Source organism: Lemur catta, chromosome 8, assembly GCF_020740605.2.
Source record: "Lemur catta isolate mLemCat1 chromosome 8, mLemCat1.pri, whole genome shotgun sequence".
Classification (NCBI taxonomy): Eukaryota; Metazoa; Chordata; class Mammalia; order Primates; family Lemuridae; genus Lemur; species Lemur catta.
In genome coordinates this window covers 16746067-16761192 of record NC_059135.1, presented here as the reverse complement: position 1 = coordinate 16761192, position 15126 = coordinate 16746067, and the positions used below count along the sequence as shown (strand labels likewise).

At 51.1% G+C, this 15126-nt stretch overlaps 2 protein-coding genes across 5 annotated transcripts; one reads left to right on the top strand and one right to left on the bottom strand.

Annotated features, from left to right (window-relative positions):
* Positions 1 to 206: 206 nt before the first annotated feature.
* CNPPD1 (cyclin Pas1/PHO80 domain containing 1) lies at positions 207 to 5908 on the bottom strand. Of its 4 annotated transcripts, none has more exons than XM_045560032.1 (10): positions 5596 to 5908; positions 4759 to 5431; positions 4430 to 4517; positions 3903 to 4011; positions 3280 to 3361; positions 3004 to 3124; positions 2790 to 2918; positions 2155 to 2216; positions 1685 to 1802; positions 207 to 1446 (listed from the first exon to the last, which is right to left on the bottom strand). In XM_045560032.1, exons 3-10 carry the CDS (start codon positions 4496 to 4498, stop codon positions 904 to 906), a joined length of 1233 nt encoding a protein of 410 aa, XP_045415988.1. In that variant the 5' UTR covers positions 4499 to 4517; positions 4759 to 5431; positions 5596 to 5908; the 3' UTR covers positions 207 to 903. The 4 variants fall into 4 exon arrangements, with proteins under 4 accessions (XP_045415988.1, XP_045415991.1, XP_045415987.1 ...); XM_045560035.1 differs by having other exon boundaries at positions 5373 to 5431; positions 5596 to 5735; XM_045560031.1 differs by having other exon boundaries at positions 4759 to 5908.
* On the top strand, positions 5610 to 11351 carry RETREG2 (reticulophagy regulator family member 2). Its single transcript, XM_045560030.1, has 9 exons — positions 5610 to 6267; positions 6550 to 6656; positions 7373 to 7403; positions 7774 to 7909; positions 8280 to 8364; positions 8665 to 8808; positions 8968 to 9062; positions 9229 to 9364; positions 9614 to 11351. The coding sequence occupies exons 1-9, from the start codon at positions 5987 to 5989 to the stop codon at positions 10225 to 10227; spliced, it is 1629 nt and encodes a 542-aa protein (XP_045415986.1). The 5' UTR covers positions 5610 to 5986; the 3' UTR covers positions 10228 to 11351.
* The last annotated feature ends 3775 nt before the right edge of the window (positions 11352 to 15126 follow it).

Sequence of the window (15126 nt, the reverse complement as noted above, 5' to 3'; positions counted from 1 at the left end):
ACAGCTAGGGCCCTGTGGTGTTGGGAGCAGGGATGAGGGGAGTTGGAAATAGGCACCTGTGACTATAAAACAACAGGGAAGTTCTGAAATGGGGGCTCAGAGAAAACAGTTTGCGAGATGACAGGATCAGGAAGTAGGGAGGCTTGAAGGCAGATACAGGGAGAAGAGATCTTTAACGGCTGCTGCAGAAGGAAAAGTCCAGGCCATGCAACTGAAACTGTTTATTGAAATCTCAGTTCTACAAAAGCGTGAAAAACCCAGATACAAAGCAGAGGCCAAAGGCCTGGGAAGAGAAGAGGAACCAGAAGAGAGGGAAGCCTAGGAGCAGGGCACTACGAAGAAAAGGTTGGAAGACAAAAGGTCAAGGTTGAAGGCCCCAGCAGTCTTGGCTCCATTAGACTACATTCAAGGAATGGGAGCAAAGAAGCTTTCCTACCTCACTTGACCTTCCCTCAGTAGCTCCCTTCTTGACCCCATCAGTCCCTGGCTCTCCTGCCTCAGGGACATCACACAGGCCATGTCAATGTTTCCTTCCTCCCCTCACCTCACTTCCTCCATCTCCCATCTTTACCCTTCCATCCTAGGGAACTCAAAAGCAAGTCTAGAAGAACCCAGAAGAGACAGAGACAGGGGCTTCTCCTCTGTCCATCATGATATGCCCCTGGTCACTGAGCAGAAGCCTTTCCTGGCACCATCACTGCCCTGGCCAAGCAGCCAGCCACTGAGGTCTAGGAGAGTGAACGACCTTCAGTCCTTCTGCCCCACCACCCCTTAAGCTCCTACCCAGGAGGACACGGGACCCTCCAAGGACCCAGAGAGGTAGGAGAACATCTAAATCAAGCTTTGCTCCTCCAGGTTCTCAGGGACTCCCAAATCCTCTTAATGTATTCCTCGGAACCCTACCTAGCCCGGGAAAATGAAAGACTTGAGGCGGGCCAGCTCCATGACACTGAAAAGGGAACATTGCTGGGGCTGGGGTAGGGGTGGGGGCACAGGGCTCCAGGGCCAGGGTGGAGCCAGGCCATGGGTGTGGTACCAGGGGCTGGGAGGCCCAGTGGAGACTGTATGATTGGGGTGATGGCAGGCACGGCAGGTTGGGGAGGCTCTCTGGAGCTTCTGGCAAAGGGGGCAGTTATGGAGAAGAGTGGGAGGGGCAGGGGGTTCTGGGGGAGGCAACGGAGGGGGAGTCAGTGAGGCCAGAAGACTGCCCCAGAGTGAACGCAGTCCTTTGTCACATTCTCGACAGCTGGAGACATTAGCAGGAGACGGCAGGCACTGTGGTACAGAAGGTACGCAGGGCTCCAAGAGGCACCGGGAGGTCACTCCAAGGTCAGGGGGGCCAGGTGGAGGGCTGCAGGACAGCCCCAAGGACTGGTGTATGACAGCCACTGATGCTACAGCCAGGGCCACACTGCTCACATATGCCACAGCTAACAGGCAAGACAGCTGCAGGAGACGAAATAAGAAAGAAGCAGAATTTTGACTGTCTCTAACACACTAACCCCTTATCTCTAGAGACTTGTGTTTAAGTTGGAACTCTCTATAGCCATTTACACCCCGCCCTGCCCATCTACTCCCAAACCCGATCTACTCCTAAATCCCATCTCCTGAGCTTTTCACCAATTGCCTGACACCCTACAAACCAGCCCACGCAATTTCCCTACCCTTCCCGGCCCCTCCTCACCTTTACCAGCCTCTGGCAGAGGGAGCCCAGGGCCAACTGCCAGGTTGGTTGTTCCAGCAGCACACACAGGTCTGTGTAGGTGTACCAGCCCCGCCGCCGTCCCTGCTGCTCAGCCACACTGGTGGAAAGGGAGCAACAACAGAGAGAGTCACAACTCTCCTGCAGCCAGTCCATTGACACACTGATACCCACCAGAAAGCACTGGGGAGCTTGCTAAACATACAGATTCCTAGGCTACCTGCAGATCCAGAAAATGAGGCTGAGACTAAGACCTGTATTTTCAACAAGCCACTCCCACCTTCCCAAAGGCAATTATGAAGAGGACAGATAGGTTTGGGAATCACTACCTTGGCGATTCTCTTTCTTGTCTCCTCCCTCCCCTGTTACACAGACCCTCCTCTCTACCTGCTATAGCTTAGGCCTCAGTCCCCACATCCCTTGAGCCCCTCTTCCCAACTCCTAGAACCTACCAGCTCTCTAGCCAGCTGAGCACCTCAAAGATCTCCCGAGGGTCAGTGTAGAGACGCCAATCCTATGGGTAAGAAGAGAGAACACCAACCCAGACTCAGAGATGAGCCACAGTCATTTAGTAACAAGAGCCATAGCAGCGCTACAACCAGCACTATGGCTAATGCTTATTTGGCACTTACATATGCTGGATACTGTCCCAAGAATTTATGTATTAACTCATTTAATCACCATCTACCCAGTTTCACAATATATCCTCCATTAAGGAAGACAAGGGAAAATGACTCTGAGAATAGTCCATGCCCATAGAGAACTCAGAATCTAAAGACAAAGAAAGTCTGGAAGCAAATACTCAGAGCCCAGTAGGATAAGCTCTGACTCAGAGTGTACCCTGTGGGGCCCTGGAAGAATAGAAGAGGGGAGGAAATGTTCCAATCCTGGCCTCACTGCTCCAGGAACCCCCAAAAGTTGTGCTTAGTCCTGAAAGGGTAGAAAGGAAAGATACTAACAGAAAGATACAAGGAAGACAGGCAGAGAAAGAAACGAAGAAACAACAGAAGGCCGAAAGGGAATAAAGGATGAAAGGAAGGTAAAGATGGGCCAAGGAAATGGAGAAAGAGAACAGCTAGCTACTCACCATGGCACTCAGGAAGCCCCTCTCCAAGGCATTGAGAGCAGGCACAGGCATACCTCCAGCAGCTCCCCATTCGTCATTGAAGACCTCCTCCTCTTCCCCTTCATCATAGAGGTACTTACTGGCTACCATCTGCAGAAGAACCAGAAGTGGTGTCAGTAGAGCTCACACCAGGCTCCTGGCTCACTAGGGAGAGGAAGGGGAGGGGACGTCTTACCATGGAGATCAGGAACAAATCAGAGGATGACACGTGCTGCAGGTAGTCTGGGTTTCGGTGCCGGAGCCGCTCAATGTACACCAGAGCTAGCATCATAGCACAGGGGGAGATGCATGCCTCCCTAGGTGGTGGAAAAGACCAGTAATTAAACCCCAGGATCCTTCAACTCTTGCAACTCATGCTCATTTGTCTTTACATCTTCTCTTTAGAGATAACCATTCTCCTCTCTCCAGGACCTAAACACTCTGATTCTATCCTCCTTAATTCCAGACTCACCGGGACACATGAGCTACATATTTCTTCTGAAGTCGGCGAATAGGGCTGGGGGCTGCCTTCTGGAGCAGTTCCACAGCAATGTCTGCACAGGACAGAAGGAAGGCAGAGTGAGCACACAGCTCCCACTCACCAGTCCTCACTGCTATCAGCAGAAGACCCAGATCTATATTTTGTGAGGCCTTGAGAACAGGACCATAGTAACAAAATAGAGATCAAATTCTCCCACACTGAGACAAAAAGCCCATTTCAAGTCAGAATTTCAGCTCATTCTAGCAGGAAGGCTTATTTCCCTGTCACTTGAAATTACCCAGATTTGCCTTTCACAGTTGTTCCTCTGAAAAATAAATATGCCTGTTTTCTTGGGGTACATGTAATAGAAATCCTTAGAAAATTAAAAGTTTCTGGTATGTAAATCAAGAGTGATACATACTCCTGAGAGAGCAATGTTTTTCACTCACTTGGATTAAAAGAATGAACATAAACTGTGTTCTTGAACCAAGTACCAATAAGCTAACTATGAAAAAACAGCGCCACTCGTGGGGTAAACCTCCAGTCATTTCCGTGTTTGCTGACTACCCCATTTCCATGCTTCTCGCTTGCCCAGGCACACAACACTGCCTGACCTGCCACGGGGCTGGAGAGCTCCTCCAGGCTACAGTCAGCTTCCCAGTCCCAGCCATAGTAGAGTCTCCTTCGGATCCGGGCGCTCAGCTTCTGGTGTCCTGGGAGGAACTAAAACAAGGCAGCCGGGCGGTGAAGGGCAGCAAGGGTATGATGGAGATCCTGGCTCCAGCTGGAAAGAGGCGGGGGAAGGCAGGCCCGCCTCACCCAGCTGGGCTCTCTCGGTTGTTTGATGGCAGCTGGTCCCAAGGGAGAGGAATACCCCCACCCCACAGAGAGCTCCCGGGGAGAGAGTCTCTGAGAAGGACCTCCGGTATGGCCACCTCTACCCGCGTTCCTATACCCGGCGGCTCTCCCTCAGGGCCTAAGCGGCCGGGGCCACGAGCAGGCGCTGCTCGAGCGGCTGCCGCCCAGTCCTGGGCACAGCAGTCAGGCGAGCCCGCGGCCCCAACTCGGGCCGGGAGGGCAGCTTCCGGGGTCCAGGCTCCAAGTGCCGGGAGGCTGGGGAGGAGGCGGGCCGCACGCTCACCGTGAAGTCCTGGAAGCCGGTGAGGGAGAAGGTGACTTCTTCGTCCAGTAGGAGCCCGGCCACGTCCATCGCGCCGCCAGCCGCCGCCCTGAGAAGGTGAAGGAACGGGAACGAGTCGTAAGAAAGCCGCCGCAGAGCCCTCTTTGCCCGCCCGTCCACCGGCCCGCCGGCCCCTCTGGTACGGGCCGCCGCCCTCGCCCGCGGAGCCCCCTCCCCTCGCGCTGGCGGCGGCAGGCGGAGCCCCGGCAGGCGGGTGCTTCTTCCTGTTCCGCCCCGGGCGCGGCGCTGGGCCGGAGGCCTGGGGCACCCGGCGTCGGTGCGGCGCTCACCTCGCGAAGTAGAGAGGAGCCCAGGCTGCGAGGCTCAAGTGCCTGTGCCGCGTCTGCCCCGCGTTTACAAGCCACGGGGGTGTAGCCCGCGAGTCAGCGCCTGGCACTTCCTGCCGCCCGCTGGGCCCAGCCTCCCGCCCCGCCGGGAAGGAGCCAGACCCGAACTCCTGGTCTCACCGAGCCGGGCCAAGTCAACGAGCTGTCCCAGGCGCCCTCGTCTGAGAAATGGGGACAGCTGCTAGGGGGCCACCCACACTAAGGATGAACAAGGCAGGCAGAAGTTTTTCGTACTGATGTAGACACAAATGTTAATAAAACGAGACGCAGAACGAATGTAGATTGTTTTTTAAAAGGGAAGATATACACACGCTTAGCAATGTACATAAAAACCATCTGAAAGGATACACTAGAAACTTAACCAGTGGCTGAATTGTGGACAAGATGGAAGATAAACTTACTTTCTGCCATACCTTTTAATACAGTTTGAAATTTTAAATCTCATTGCATATTTTGTGGGATTACTGGATGCAGTAATCACAAGTAAACAAAAAAGGATAAACATGTCCCCTCCCCAAATAACCAGCATCTAAACAAGGTTTTATTTTTAAACTCACCTCCCGCCCCCAATCTCACGTTTGAGGTGGGGGGAGGAAGGAACTCTGATACGCGGAGGCTGGAAAGAGATGGGGAACTTCTGAGTAGGTGAAGCTGTTTTCGAGTCTGTCGAGTCACGCGCTGGTGTGTTTACCCGCCGAGGGGAGGGAACAAGGAGGACCAGTGCGTTGAGGGTTGAGTAATGGGACGGCCGCCGCCCTTCTCGAGAGTAGCAGATCCTACCCGGGATACCCGGCGTCTGGAAGCCCGCTTTCTGCCCCTCCAGTCAGGGGTAGGGGCAACACCGGACTTCCTAGCCGCCTTGCCCGCTCTTCGAGAAGAAAACGGGCGGGTCTGCAGGGATCTGGACCCTGACCTGCGGTCACAACTTCAACAGCCAGTACACGCACCTGCGTAGGCGCAGGGTCACCAAGCCACCTGCGCGCACGCGCGAGCAGCCCTATCCCGGCAGTTAGGCCGCGTCATGTGATGAGCTCGTCGCTCAGCCGTCACGTGACCCTCGTCCGCAGCCTCTGCTTTCCTCGGTGTGCGCCCCCTTCCGCCTGACGCGCCCCCGGCGGCGGCCGCGCAGCCCTGGCTCCTCGCGAGCTCGGGCGGCGGCTGCAGCGGGGCTATGGCGAGCGGCGGTGGGGGTGGAAACACCGGCGCGGGTGGGGGCCCTGGGATGGGCCTGAGCCTCGGCCTGGGCCTGGGTCTGGGCCTAGGCATGGGTGAGGCCACCGGCGAGGCGGAGGAGGAGGCGGCCACGGCCGAGGCGGTGGGACGTCTGGCCACGACGCTGTGGCTGCGGCTCCGCGGCTGGGAGGCGGTGCTGGCGGCGGCGCAGCGGCTGCTGGTGTGGGAGAAGCCGCTGCACAGCCTGGTCACGGCGGCCGCGCTCAACGGCCTCTTCTGGTAACGGCCGCGGAGGAGGGGGGCGGGGCCGGGCTGAGCGGGGGCGGGAGGGGCCGGGAGTACCATTCCCCATTCTGGGTTGTCACTTGGCCTGTGGGAATGACCCATCCCCCAGTTTTTGAAGGCTGATGTCCGCCTAGGTTGCCCCTTTCCTCTCTCTCTCTGGCTCGTGAGTTAGGCCTAGAGGTGCCATTCCCCCATCGATGGGCGCTTTTCCGCCTTTGGAAATGGGTACAGGAGCTTCTCACCCACTCGCCGCTGAGGTGCCTGTCTCTCCTTAAGGTTGCTGTCTTCGTCGTCCCTCCGGCCCTTCTTCCTACTCAGCATCTCACTTTTGGCCTATTTTCTGCTGGATCTCTGGCAGCCTCGCTTTTTCCCTGATGTTTCAGGTGAGTGTTTCTTCGTTCATTTAGTAATCACCCTTTAGGTACTTGCTTGGTGCCTGAGCCCGCTGGGTGGGGTTGAATGGTGAGGGTAATGTGTAGCAGGCCACCTGCCTCCCTGGCACACCCCCCCATCCCTCCCCGTTTTAGGAAATTACCTAAAACGAGAATTTCCCCTTTCCCAAAATTAATATTACTGTAAGTGCATTGGTTAAGATTGTGGAGTCTGCACCAGTCTGTTCCATTCCCTGCTCTGCCACTTACCATGTGTGACCTTGTTAAAGTCGCTCAGTCTGTTAGCCTCAGTTTCCTTATACATAAAACATGGGTGATAGAACTTACTTGATAGGAAGGTGAGGATTACATGAATTAATATGTGTTATGTGCTTGTGGTCGCACTTCAGACACGATAGGAAGTACATAAATATGAAGTCATTGTTTTTTGTGCTAGCTGCATATTTACTTAATAGTCGTTTTGGAGCAACCAGGTGCCAAGCTGTACGTGAATTGCTTGAGATATAAACATGAATAAGATATGGTTTCTGTGTTTGAAAAGGGTGAAGTCTAAAGGAGACAAATAACAATAACATGTAATACCTCTTGTGATTGGCATCTGAAGAAAGTGCTCTGGGACTGCAGAGGAGGGACGACTATTTCTGCCTTGGGGAGTGTCTCCTAGGGCCCCTACCACTCAATAATCTGTCCCCCTCCTCTCTCTATAGCATCTTCCCCAGAGGAGCCACACTCTGACAGGTGAGTGCAGGCCACCTCTCGAAGACAGATGCCCAAATCCTGTCTTGCTTGCTGGTGCCGATGGCACCATGGAGCAGGGCAGTGCTGCATTTTCTGCAGGCACAGGCCTCAGCATAGTGAATAGACTAGTAACAAGCCATGGAGTTTTCTTGGTCCTGGGCTCCTAGGACCAAGGTTTTTGTGTGCCTGCTCCTTTTGGAGCAGAGGGTTGGGTCCTCTGGTCTTTGCTTCCCAAGACCAAGACAGCCTTTTTTGGGGAGGTGGGTTGTCTACCTTTTTAGACTGAAGATCTCATTGTCATTCTCAGAGGGATGTGAGTGTCTAGGAACTGGTGTCTGAGGCCTCCAGGGGTCATGTCATGTCTCCCCAGTGAGGGTGCGGGGTCAGGAGCCCGGCCGCACCTGCTGAGTGTGCCTGAGTTGTGCAGATACCTGGCTGAGAGCTGGCTCACCTTCCAGATTCACCTGCAGGAGCTGCTCCAGTACAAGAGGCAGAATCCAGCTCAGGTAACCCCCCTATATTATACAACAATTCCCTGCCCCAAGGGGGACTAGAGGTGGGGGATGGGGGAGGTGTGATGTGAACTCCCTTGTTGGAGACCCTGAAGGAAAAGGCCGTAAGGCGACGTTCATAGCTACTGCCAGGTATAGGAGGCAGGCATGCCTCAAGGAATAAGCTTCTGGTAGCTTCTTTGTCCTGCCAAGGCAGATTGGTGTGACTTATAGGTGTTTGGTAGTGTCTGTTGCAAACTTCTGAATTGGTGGTCTTGAACCTCTTGTCTAGGTTGGATCACCACATTCCTTGAAGACATATCCATCCTTTCACTAGCTGAGCAACAGTTTCTTACTCAGACCCTGTCTGTGCTCTTCTCTGCAGTTCTGTGCTCGAGTCTGCTCTGGCTGTGCTGTGCTGGCTGTGCTGGGACACTATGTTCCAGGAATTATGATTTCCTACATTGTCTGTGAGTAGGGTCTAGTCCTGCCCTTCTCAAAGCCCTCTCCTTTTTTCTTCCCCTGGTCTTACCCAGAGGGAGGACCATGCTCCATCTGCCCAGTTACCAATTTGTGGAGGTCTCCAGGGATGTTGTAGTGACAGAGAAAGAGTCATCTGAGGAGGAGGGCAGTGGGTGTGAAGGGAAAAGGTTGGCACAGCCTTGGGAAAGGACCTTATCTTCCTTCAGTCCTCCTGTTCAGGGACTAGGTGAATGAGGGCCCTTAGGAAGTTGGCATAGGGAGCTCTGAGGGGACTTTCTAACCCATAGTGCTGAGTATCCTGCTGTGGCCCCTGGTGGTTTATCATGAGCTAATCCAGAGGATGTACACTCGCCTCGAGCCCCTGCTCATGCAGCTGGACTACAGCATGAAGGCGGAAGCTGATGCCCTGCATCACAAACACGACAAGAGGAGTAAGAGGGCTCCCTTAATCCAGGAGGGTGAAAGTAGGGGAGGGCTTTGGTTTATGGCTTGTGAGATGCTTTGGAATTGAGATCTGCAATTTCTTGACCATGTTTGTACCCTACCATTGCCCATGCTTGGTCACTGTCCTACTGCTCTTGCTTCTCTAGAGAGGCAAGGAAAGAACATACCCCCAGGAGGTGATGAACCACTGGCAGAGACAGAGAGTGAGAGCGAGGCAGAGCTGGCTGGCTTCTCCGCAGTGGTGAGGTCCAGGGGAGATGGGGGTGTGAAATAGAAGGCTGGGGGAGAATCTGTCTGCTTCAGAGTTGTCACCTCTCAAGGGGGTGGGAGCTAGAGGTTTTGGGGGAGAGTGTGCCCCTGAAAAATTGGTTCTCTTATCACTTGTGTTCATCCTGGTTCTCCTGCAGGTGGATGTGAAGAAAACAGCACTGGCATTGGCCATTACAGACTCAGAGCTGTCAGATGAGGAGGCTTCTATCTTGGAGAGTGGTGGCTTCTCAGTATCCCGGGCCACAACTCCACAACTGACTGATGTCTCTGAGGGTATGGGGTGCCCCTCGCCCTTCCTCATCTTCCCATTCCCTGCTGTGGGGTGCTGATTCTGTTCTCTGGCCCCTGTCAATGTTTCTTTTGGGGAATTGATCCTTTCATTCTGCCCTAAGGTCCTGAAAGACCCTGACACCTAAGGTTTGGCCCAGCCTTCCATGTCTTGAGTTCTCGTCCTTGAACTGGTTGGCTGTTGTGGCCAGTTAGAGCAGCAGGCTGATTCCTAACCCTGTGTTCTCTGCACAGATTTGGACCAACAGAGCCTGCCAAGTGAGCCAGAGGAGGCCCTGAGCCGGGAGCTGGGAGAGGGAGAGGAGGCAGAGCTAGTGCCTCCTGAAGACCTACTGGGCCCTGCTCAGACCCTGTCAAGGCAAGCCCTGGACTTGGAGGAAGAAGAAGAAGATGTGGCAGCTAAGGAAACCTTGCTTCGGCTCTCATCCCCCCTTCATTTTGTGAACACACACTTCAATGGGGCAGGGTCCTCCCCAGATGGAGTGAAGTGCTCCCCTGGAGGATCAGTGGAGACGCTGAGCCCAGAGGCTGTGAGTGGTGACCTCAGTGCTCCACCCACCACCCTGTCACCCCCACTTTGCCTTGCTGACAGTGACCCAGTCCCCTCCTCCATGTTCTCACCTCTTCCCCAGGACTTAGCCCAGCCCCTGCCTGCCCCTGAGGAAGAAGAGGCACTCACCACTGAGGACTTTGAGTTGCTGGATCAGGGGGAGCTGGAGCAGCTGAATGCAGAGCTGGGCTTGGGGCCAGAGACACCCCCAGAGCCCCCTGATGCTCCACCCCTGGGTCCTGACACCCATTCTCTGGTACAGTCAGACAGAGAGGCTCAGGCCATGGCAGAGCCATGAGCCATGGGGGAAGGAGCTGCAGGCATAGTCGGGCTTCCTGGCTGGGGGTCTCGCTGTTTCCTCCTTTCCGTACTACTACAGGGAGGGGCAATGCGTGGGCAAGCTGGCTGTCAGACAGTAGCCAGTCTACCCTCTGCCTGCCTGCCTGCTGTCCTAGGCATGGTGCAGTACCTGTGCCTGGGATTGGTTTTAAGTTTGTAAATAATTTTGCATTTGGGTTAGTGGATGTGAACAGGGCTAGGGAAGTTCTTCCCGCAGCCTGCTCTTGCCTCCCTGCCTCATCTCTATTCTCATTCCACTATGCCCCAAGCCCTGGTGGTCTAGCCCTTTCTTTTTCCTCCTATCCTCAGGGACCTGTGCTGCTCTGCCCTTGTGTCCCACTTGGTTATTTAGTTCAGGCACTTTATACGTTTTCTCTCCTGTCCCGTGTTCCTTTGCTTTATTTCCCTGCCGTATCCTGTCCTTAGCAGCTCAACCCCCACCCTTTGCCGGCCCCTCCTTCCTAGCGGGCACTGGCTAAGCTTTAGGGAGGTTCCTGGTCTAGGAGGTAAAGAGTAAACCTAGGGTGGTGGGTCAGGCCAGTAGTTACACTCTTAGGTCACGGTAGTCTGTGTAACCTCCACCCTTGCCCAGTTCAGCCCGGCCTTCCACAAGGCAGGAGGAGAGCAGGGACAGCACGTGCACCAGCCCTGGATTGGTGAGCATGTTCTCTGTCTTGTTGAGATGGGGGATGTCCTTAATGTCCTAGGGAGAAAAGGAAACCTGCTCCTCTGGGCTATGGATGGTCCAAGTGTGGTAGGACCCCCACAGGGGTTAGGAAGCGGACAGTAACATCTATTCAGGTGTCAACTGGAAAAATAAAGTGTTAATTGGCTAGAACTGTTGCCTGCCTGCTTGCCTGCCTGCCTCGCCATGAGCTGCCTCCCACACTGCGCTTTGTCCCCTCCTCACCCTTACCCTCTTCACCCCAGTTGTGTTCCCGGCTGTTTATTTACCTTGGTGCAAAACAAGGCCAGAAGCAAGGATTACCCAACAACCCTAACTTTCCCTTAGCCATCTTCCCTGACAGTGTGATATGTTTAGTGAGATTTAGCATGTGTGAATAAAGTGTATGCAGGAGGAAATTGCCTTGTCTTCCCAATCAATAGAAATTTGGGACCATAACAATTGTTTTCTACCATGTTGCCTACAGCCTTAACACTGTTTTCTTAAGACACCTAGCTACATGTTAATAATTAACTCACTCAGCGCTGATTTATCTATACTGGGGAAGCCAAACAGGCACTAGAGGCCCTGTACCTGTACTAGAACTTATTTTGGGCCAAGGCACACTAAAAATAGTATCTAACACTGAATGCATAAATAGGTGCTTGGCACTGTTCTAAGTGATTTGTATGTATTAACATGTTTTTTCCTCACAACTCTGAGATATATCTGAGATACACTGTTACTAACTCCGTTTTACAGACAGGGCTTTCCCGAAGGCCACAAGTCCTGGTAAATGGTGTAGTCAGAATCCAAATCCAAGCTGTTAGGCTCCAGCAAACATGTGGAGAAGTAAACCCCTATCCATTAATAGGGTACAAAGGGGAGGATGCTCAAGGAGGTGGGAACTCAGAGAACCAATCTAGTATCTTGACTTCATAGAGTGGACTCTTGCCTGGTCCAAAGGTAGTGAGTTATTTCACTTGATTATTCATAGTCACAGTCACAGATTGAACTCCTTGTCCTACTACTTTCCCCCCTTCTCACTACTGCTCTTGACGAGTCTAAAAAAAACAAACAGTAGACTCTTGGCAATCCTTCCTCTTTGCGGAAGAAAAGCCCAGAACTGAGCAGATGGCCTCCTTTATGAGTTCACGTCCTCGGCCTTCAGCTGGAGCTACCATATGGCAATGTTACCTGTCTTTTTGAGGTAGCATTCTATGCTATGTCTTTCCTAAGTGAGAATTTTTCTATTTGTTTCACATTTGCCTGAAACAATATTTGTCACCTGAGGCCCCGTGCTGTGCCATTGAAGTTGAAGGAACTTGAACTTTTAATCACCTAGAGATTTCAGAGAATGGAAAAACATTTTTTTTAATATTCACAAAGGAATAAAGAAAAATAGTTCGAATCAACAAATAATTTAAGAAAAATAGAATTACCCAATCAAAAAGACAATGGTTGCCATGTGCCCTACCTTTGGTACATTTCCTTGTTAAACTTGCAGTTCAAGGCTAGAACCAGAAGCCTAAAGCTGGAAACAAAATATTCCCCTTAGGTATGGAGTTCGTGAAGGTCCATTCTTTACCCTGACATTTACCCTGGTTTGACAGTTGCTACACAGGTGTCCAGGCCATTTCATGCCCTATGATGAAAGGGACAAGAAGAAAATTTGGATATTGAGTGAAAGAAAAATAACCAGAAATGTGAAACCTGCAATTAGGCTAAACAAAATTAATCATAAAAGTACTGGCTGGGGGAAGAAGGGTTGGCTACAGGCCTGTGTTGGGGGAGGGGCCAGTGTACTTTAGTTAATTATGTGTTCAAACAGCTAATAGTGTAACGTGGCTGCTCATAAACTTAATTTTAGGCTGCGTTAATAGAAATGTAGTCTTCAAAACAAGAAAAGCAATACTTACTAGTGTACTGTGCACAAGTTAGAATACTGCCAGAGGATGGCTTGCTATGCTGCAAAGACATGGACAAATTGCAGTGTCTCCAGGAGAGAACTGCTAGAGATGAAGGCTAAAAACTGTCATACAGCAAATTATCGAAAAGGAATTGGCACTCTAATCCAAGAAGAGAGAGCTGAGTTGGGTCATGTCAGCTGCCTTCAAACTTCAGAGGTTGGTTTGTAGGACTTCAGAAGGGAGAAATTTAATCTTTGAGTTGAGTTTGATAATATTGCTGGATAGGGTTTAGTTTTCTGGTCAAGGGGTATTGCAAAACAGTAGATTTAAATGATCTTCACAAGTACAACCATCAAGAGCAGTGATTCTAAGAATAATTCCATCATAGATGGACAATGTATCACCATATTTTGCTTTTAGTGTCCAACTAAAGTCTGCTTGGACGTCTCTTCCTCCATCTAGGTATTTTGTCAGGTGTCACCGGCTCACTTTTCCTTGGACTGTGCTCACTCATCCTGGGCTATTTCACACATTCACGCACTCATATGCTGACAATTTCTAAATTTTAGTTCCGTTCCTTTTCCAGAACTTCCAAGTAGGCATCTCCACTTGAATGCCCCATGGGTTTGAATATTTGTTCCCCCCCAAACTCATGTTGAAATTTAATCCCTAAAGTGGCAGTATGGAGAGGTGGGGTCTTTAAGAAGTAATTAGGTCAGGAGGACTCTGCCCTCATGAATGGATTAATGGGTTAATGGATTAATGGGTTAATGGATTAATGGGTTATCATGGAAATGGGACTGGTGGCTTTATAAGAATAGGAACAGCCCCCTCACCATGTGATGCCCTGCGCCACCTCAGGACTCTGCAAGAGAGTCTCCACCAGCAGGAAGGCCCTCACCAGATGCAGCCCCTCAACCTTGGACTTCTCAGTCTCCATAACTGTAAGAAATAAACTACTTTTCTTTATAAATTACCCAGTTTCGGGTATTCTGTTATAAAGACAGACAACAGACTAAGGTGCCTTCTGCTCTACACATCAAAACCTGAACATATCCTCTTTCTACTCTGCATGCCATTACATAACCTCCTCCCCTAAACGGAAGGTTTTTTTCTGTATTTTCCATCTTGTTGGCACCACCGATCATGAAGGCCTACTTCTCCCTCATCCCATACTCAGTTGATCACCAGTTGCTGCCAATTTGGTATCCTGATGATTTCTTGATTCTGTCACCACTGTCGCAGCCCTGACTCACACTCTCCCCATCTCTCATCTGGCACACTGCAGTAGTTTCCCTGCCCACGTTCTTGTCCCCCACCCAAAATGTATGGCCAATGAAGTGGTGAGATTATCTTAAAACACAAATCTGATGACTCTTCTGCTATTTAATATTAACCAAATTCTCTCCTCCTACAAGACAGAAATTCAAGCTCCGCATGTGGTTAAGAAGTCTGAGATCCAACCCTGCCCTGTCTTGCTCTTTACAGCAAAAGCAAACCCCAGACAGCTTGTCCTTCCTGCTGCTCAGCTGTGCTGCCCTCCCCCAACCTCTGCTCCACACACACACCCTATCCCTCCACTTAACAAAAACCTCACTTAATTTCCATAGTGTAGTGGTTATCACATTGACCTCACAAAAGCCTCACTTATCTTTTAAGATGTACTTCAGGCCACACCTCTTCTATGAACCTCCCTAATATTCCAAATATCCCACCCCCCATATCAGTCCTGATCTCCTCGTGCTCCCACAGTATCTTGGGAGTACTTCTGTTTCACAGAGAATCTTCATACTCCCTCCAAAAGTATGTGGATATAGGGTATATAGGTATATATGTATATGTATAGCCTCCACTATACTGCTTATTCTTGAGGGCAGGGACTAGTCTTATGAGTCTGAATATCCCCCAAACCTAGCACAGTGCCTGGCACATAGTAGGTGCTCAATAAATGTATGTTGGCCTAAAATGAACTAGTGTACTAGAGTAACCAATGTTAATTTTTGAAGCAGTAAGTGTAAATAGAGTTTGGTGATTGGTACATGTTTGATTATGGTAAATATCTTGTCTTTGTTCATTATTGTTTTAGAGTGAATAGTAGCTAAATTAAAATAATCCAGATAGATTTGTGAGTTCTTTTTTTCTGGACTAGGTTAAAGGCAATGCAAACAATCTATATTGGAGGTTCAAATTTGCTGGTTTTGGAGCTAAAGTTTTTCTGAGTCTAAGGTAAGGTTGCCCAACTAGCTTGATCTTCTGTGATTGCATCAAATTACCATATTATTTG

Coding starts and splice junctions, on each gene's coding strand:
- CNPPD1 (XM_045560031.1), bottom strand. CDS start 4,498: ATGGACGTGGCCGGGCTCCTACTGGACGAAGAAGTCACCTTCTCCCTC. Junction 1,803..2,154: donor CTCAGCTGGCTAGAGAGCTG/GTAGGTTCTAGG, acceptor CCTTTCCACCAG/TGTGGCTGAGCAGCAGGGAC. Junction 1,447..1,684: donor TCTGCCAGAGGCTGGTAAAG/GTGAGGAGGGGC, acceptor CGTCTCCTGCAG/CTGTCTTGCCTGTTAGCTGT.
- RETREG2 (XM_045560030.1), top strand. CDS start 5,987: ATGGCGAGCGGCGGTGGGGGTGGAAACACCGGCGCGGGTGGGGGCCCT. Junction 6,268..6,549: donor GCGCTCAACGGCCTCTTCTG/GTAACGGCCGCG, acceptor TCTCTCCTTAAG/GTTGCTGTCTTCGTCGTCCC. Junction 9,365..9,613: donor ACTGACTGATGTCTCTGAGG/GTATGGGGTGCC, acceptor TTCTCTGCACAG/ATTTGGACCAACAGAGCCTG.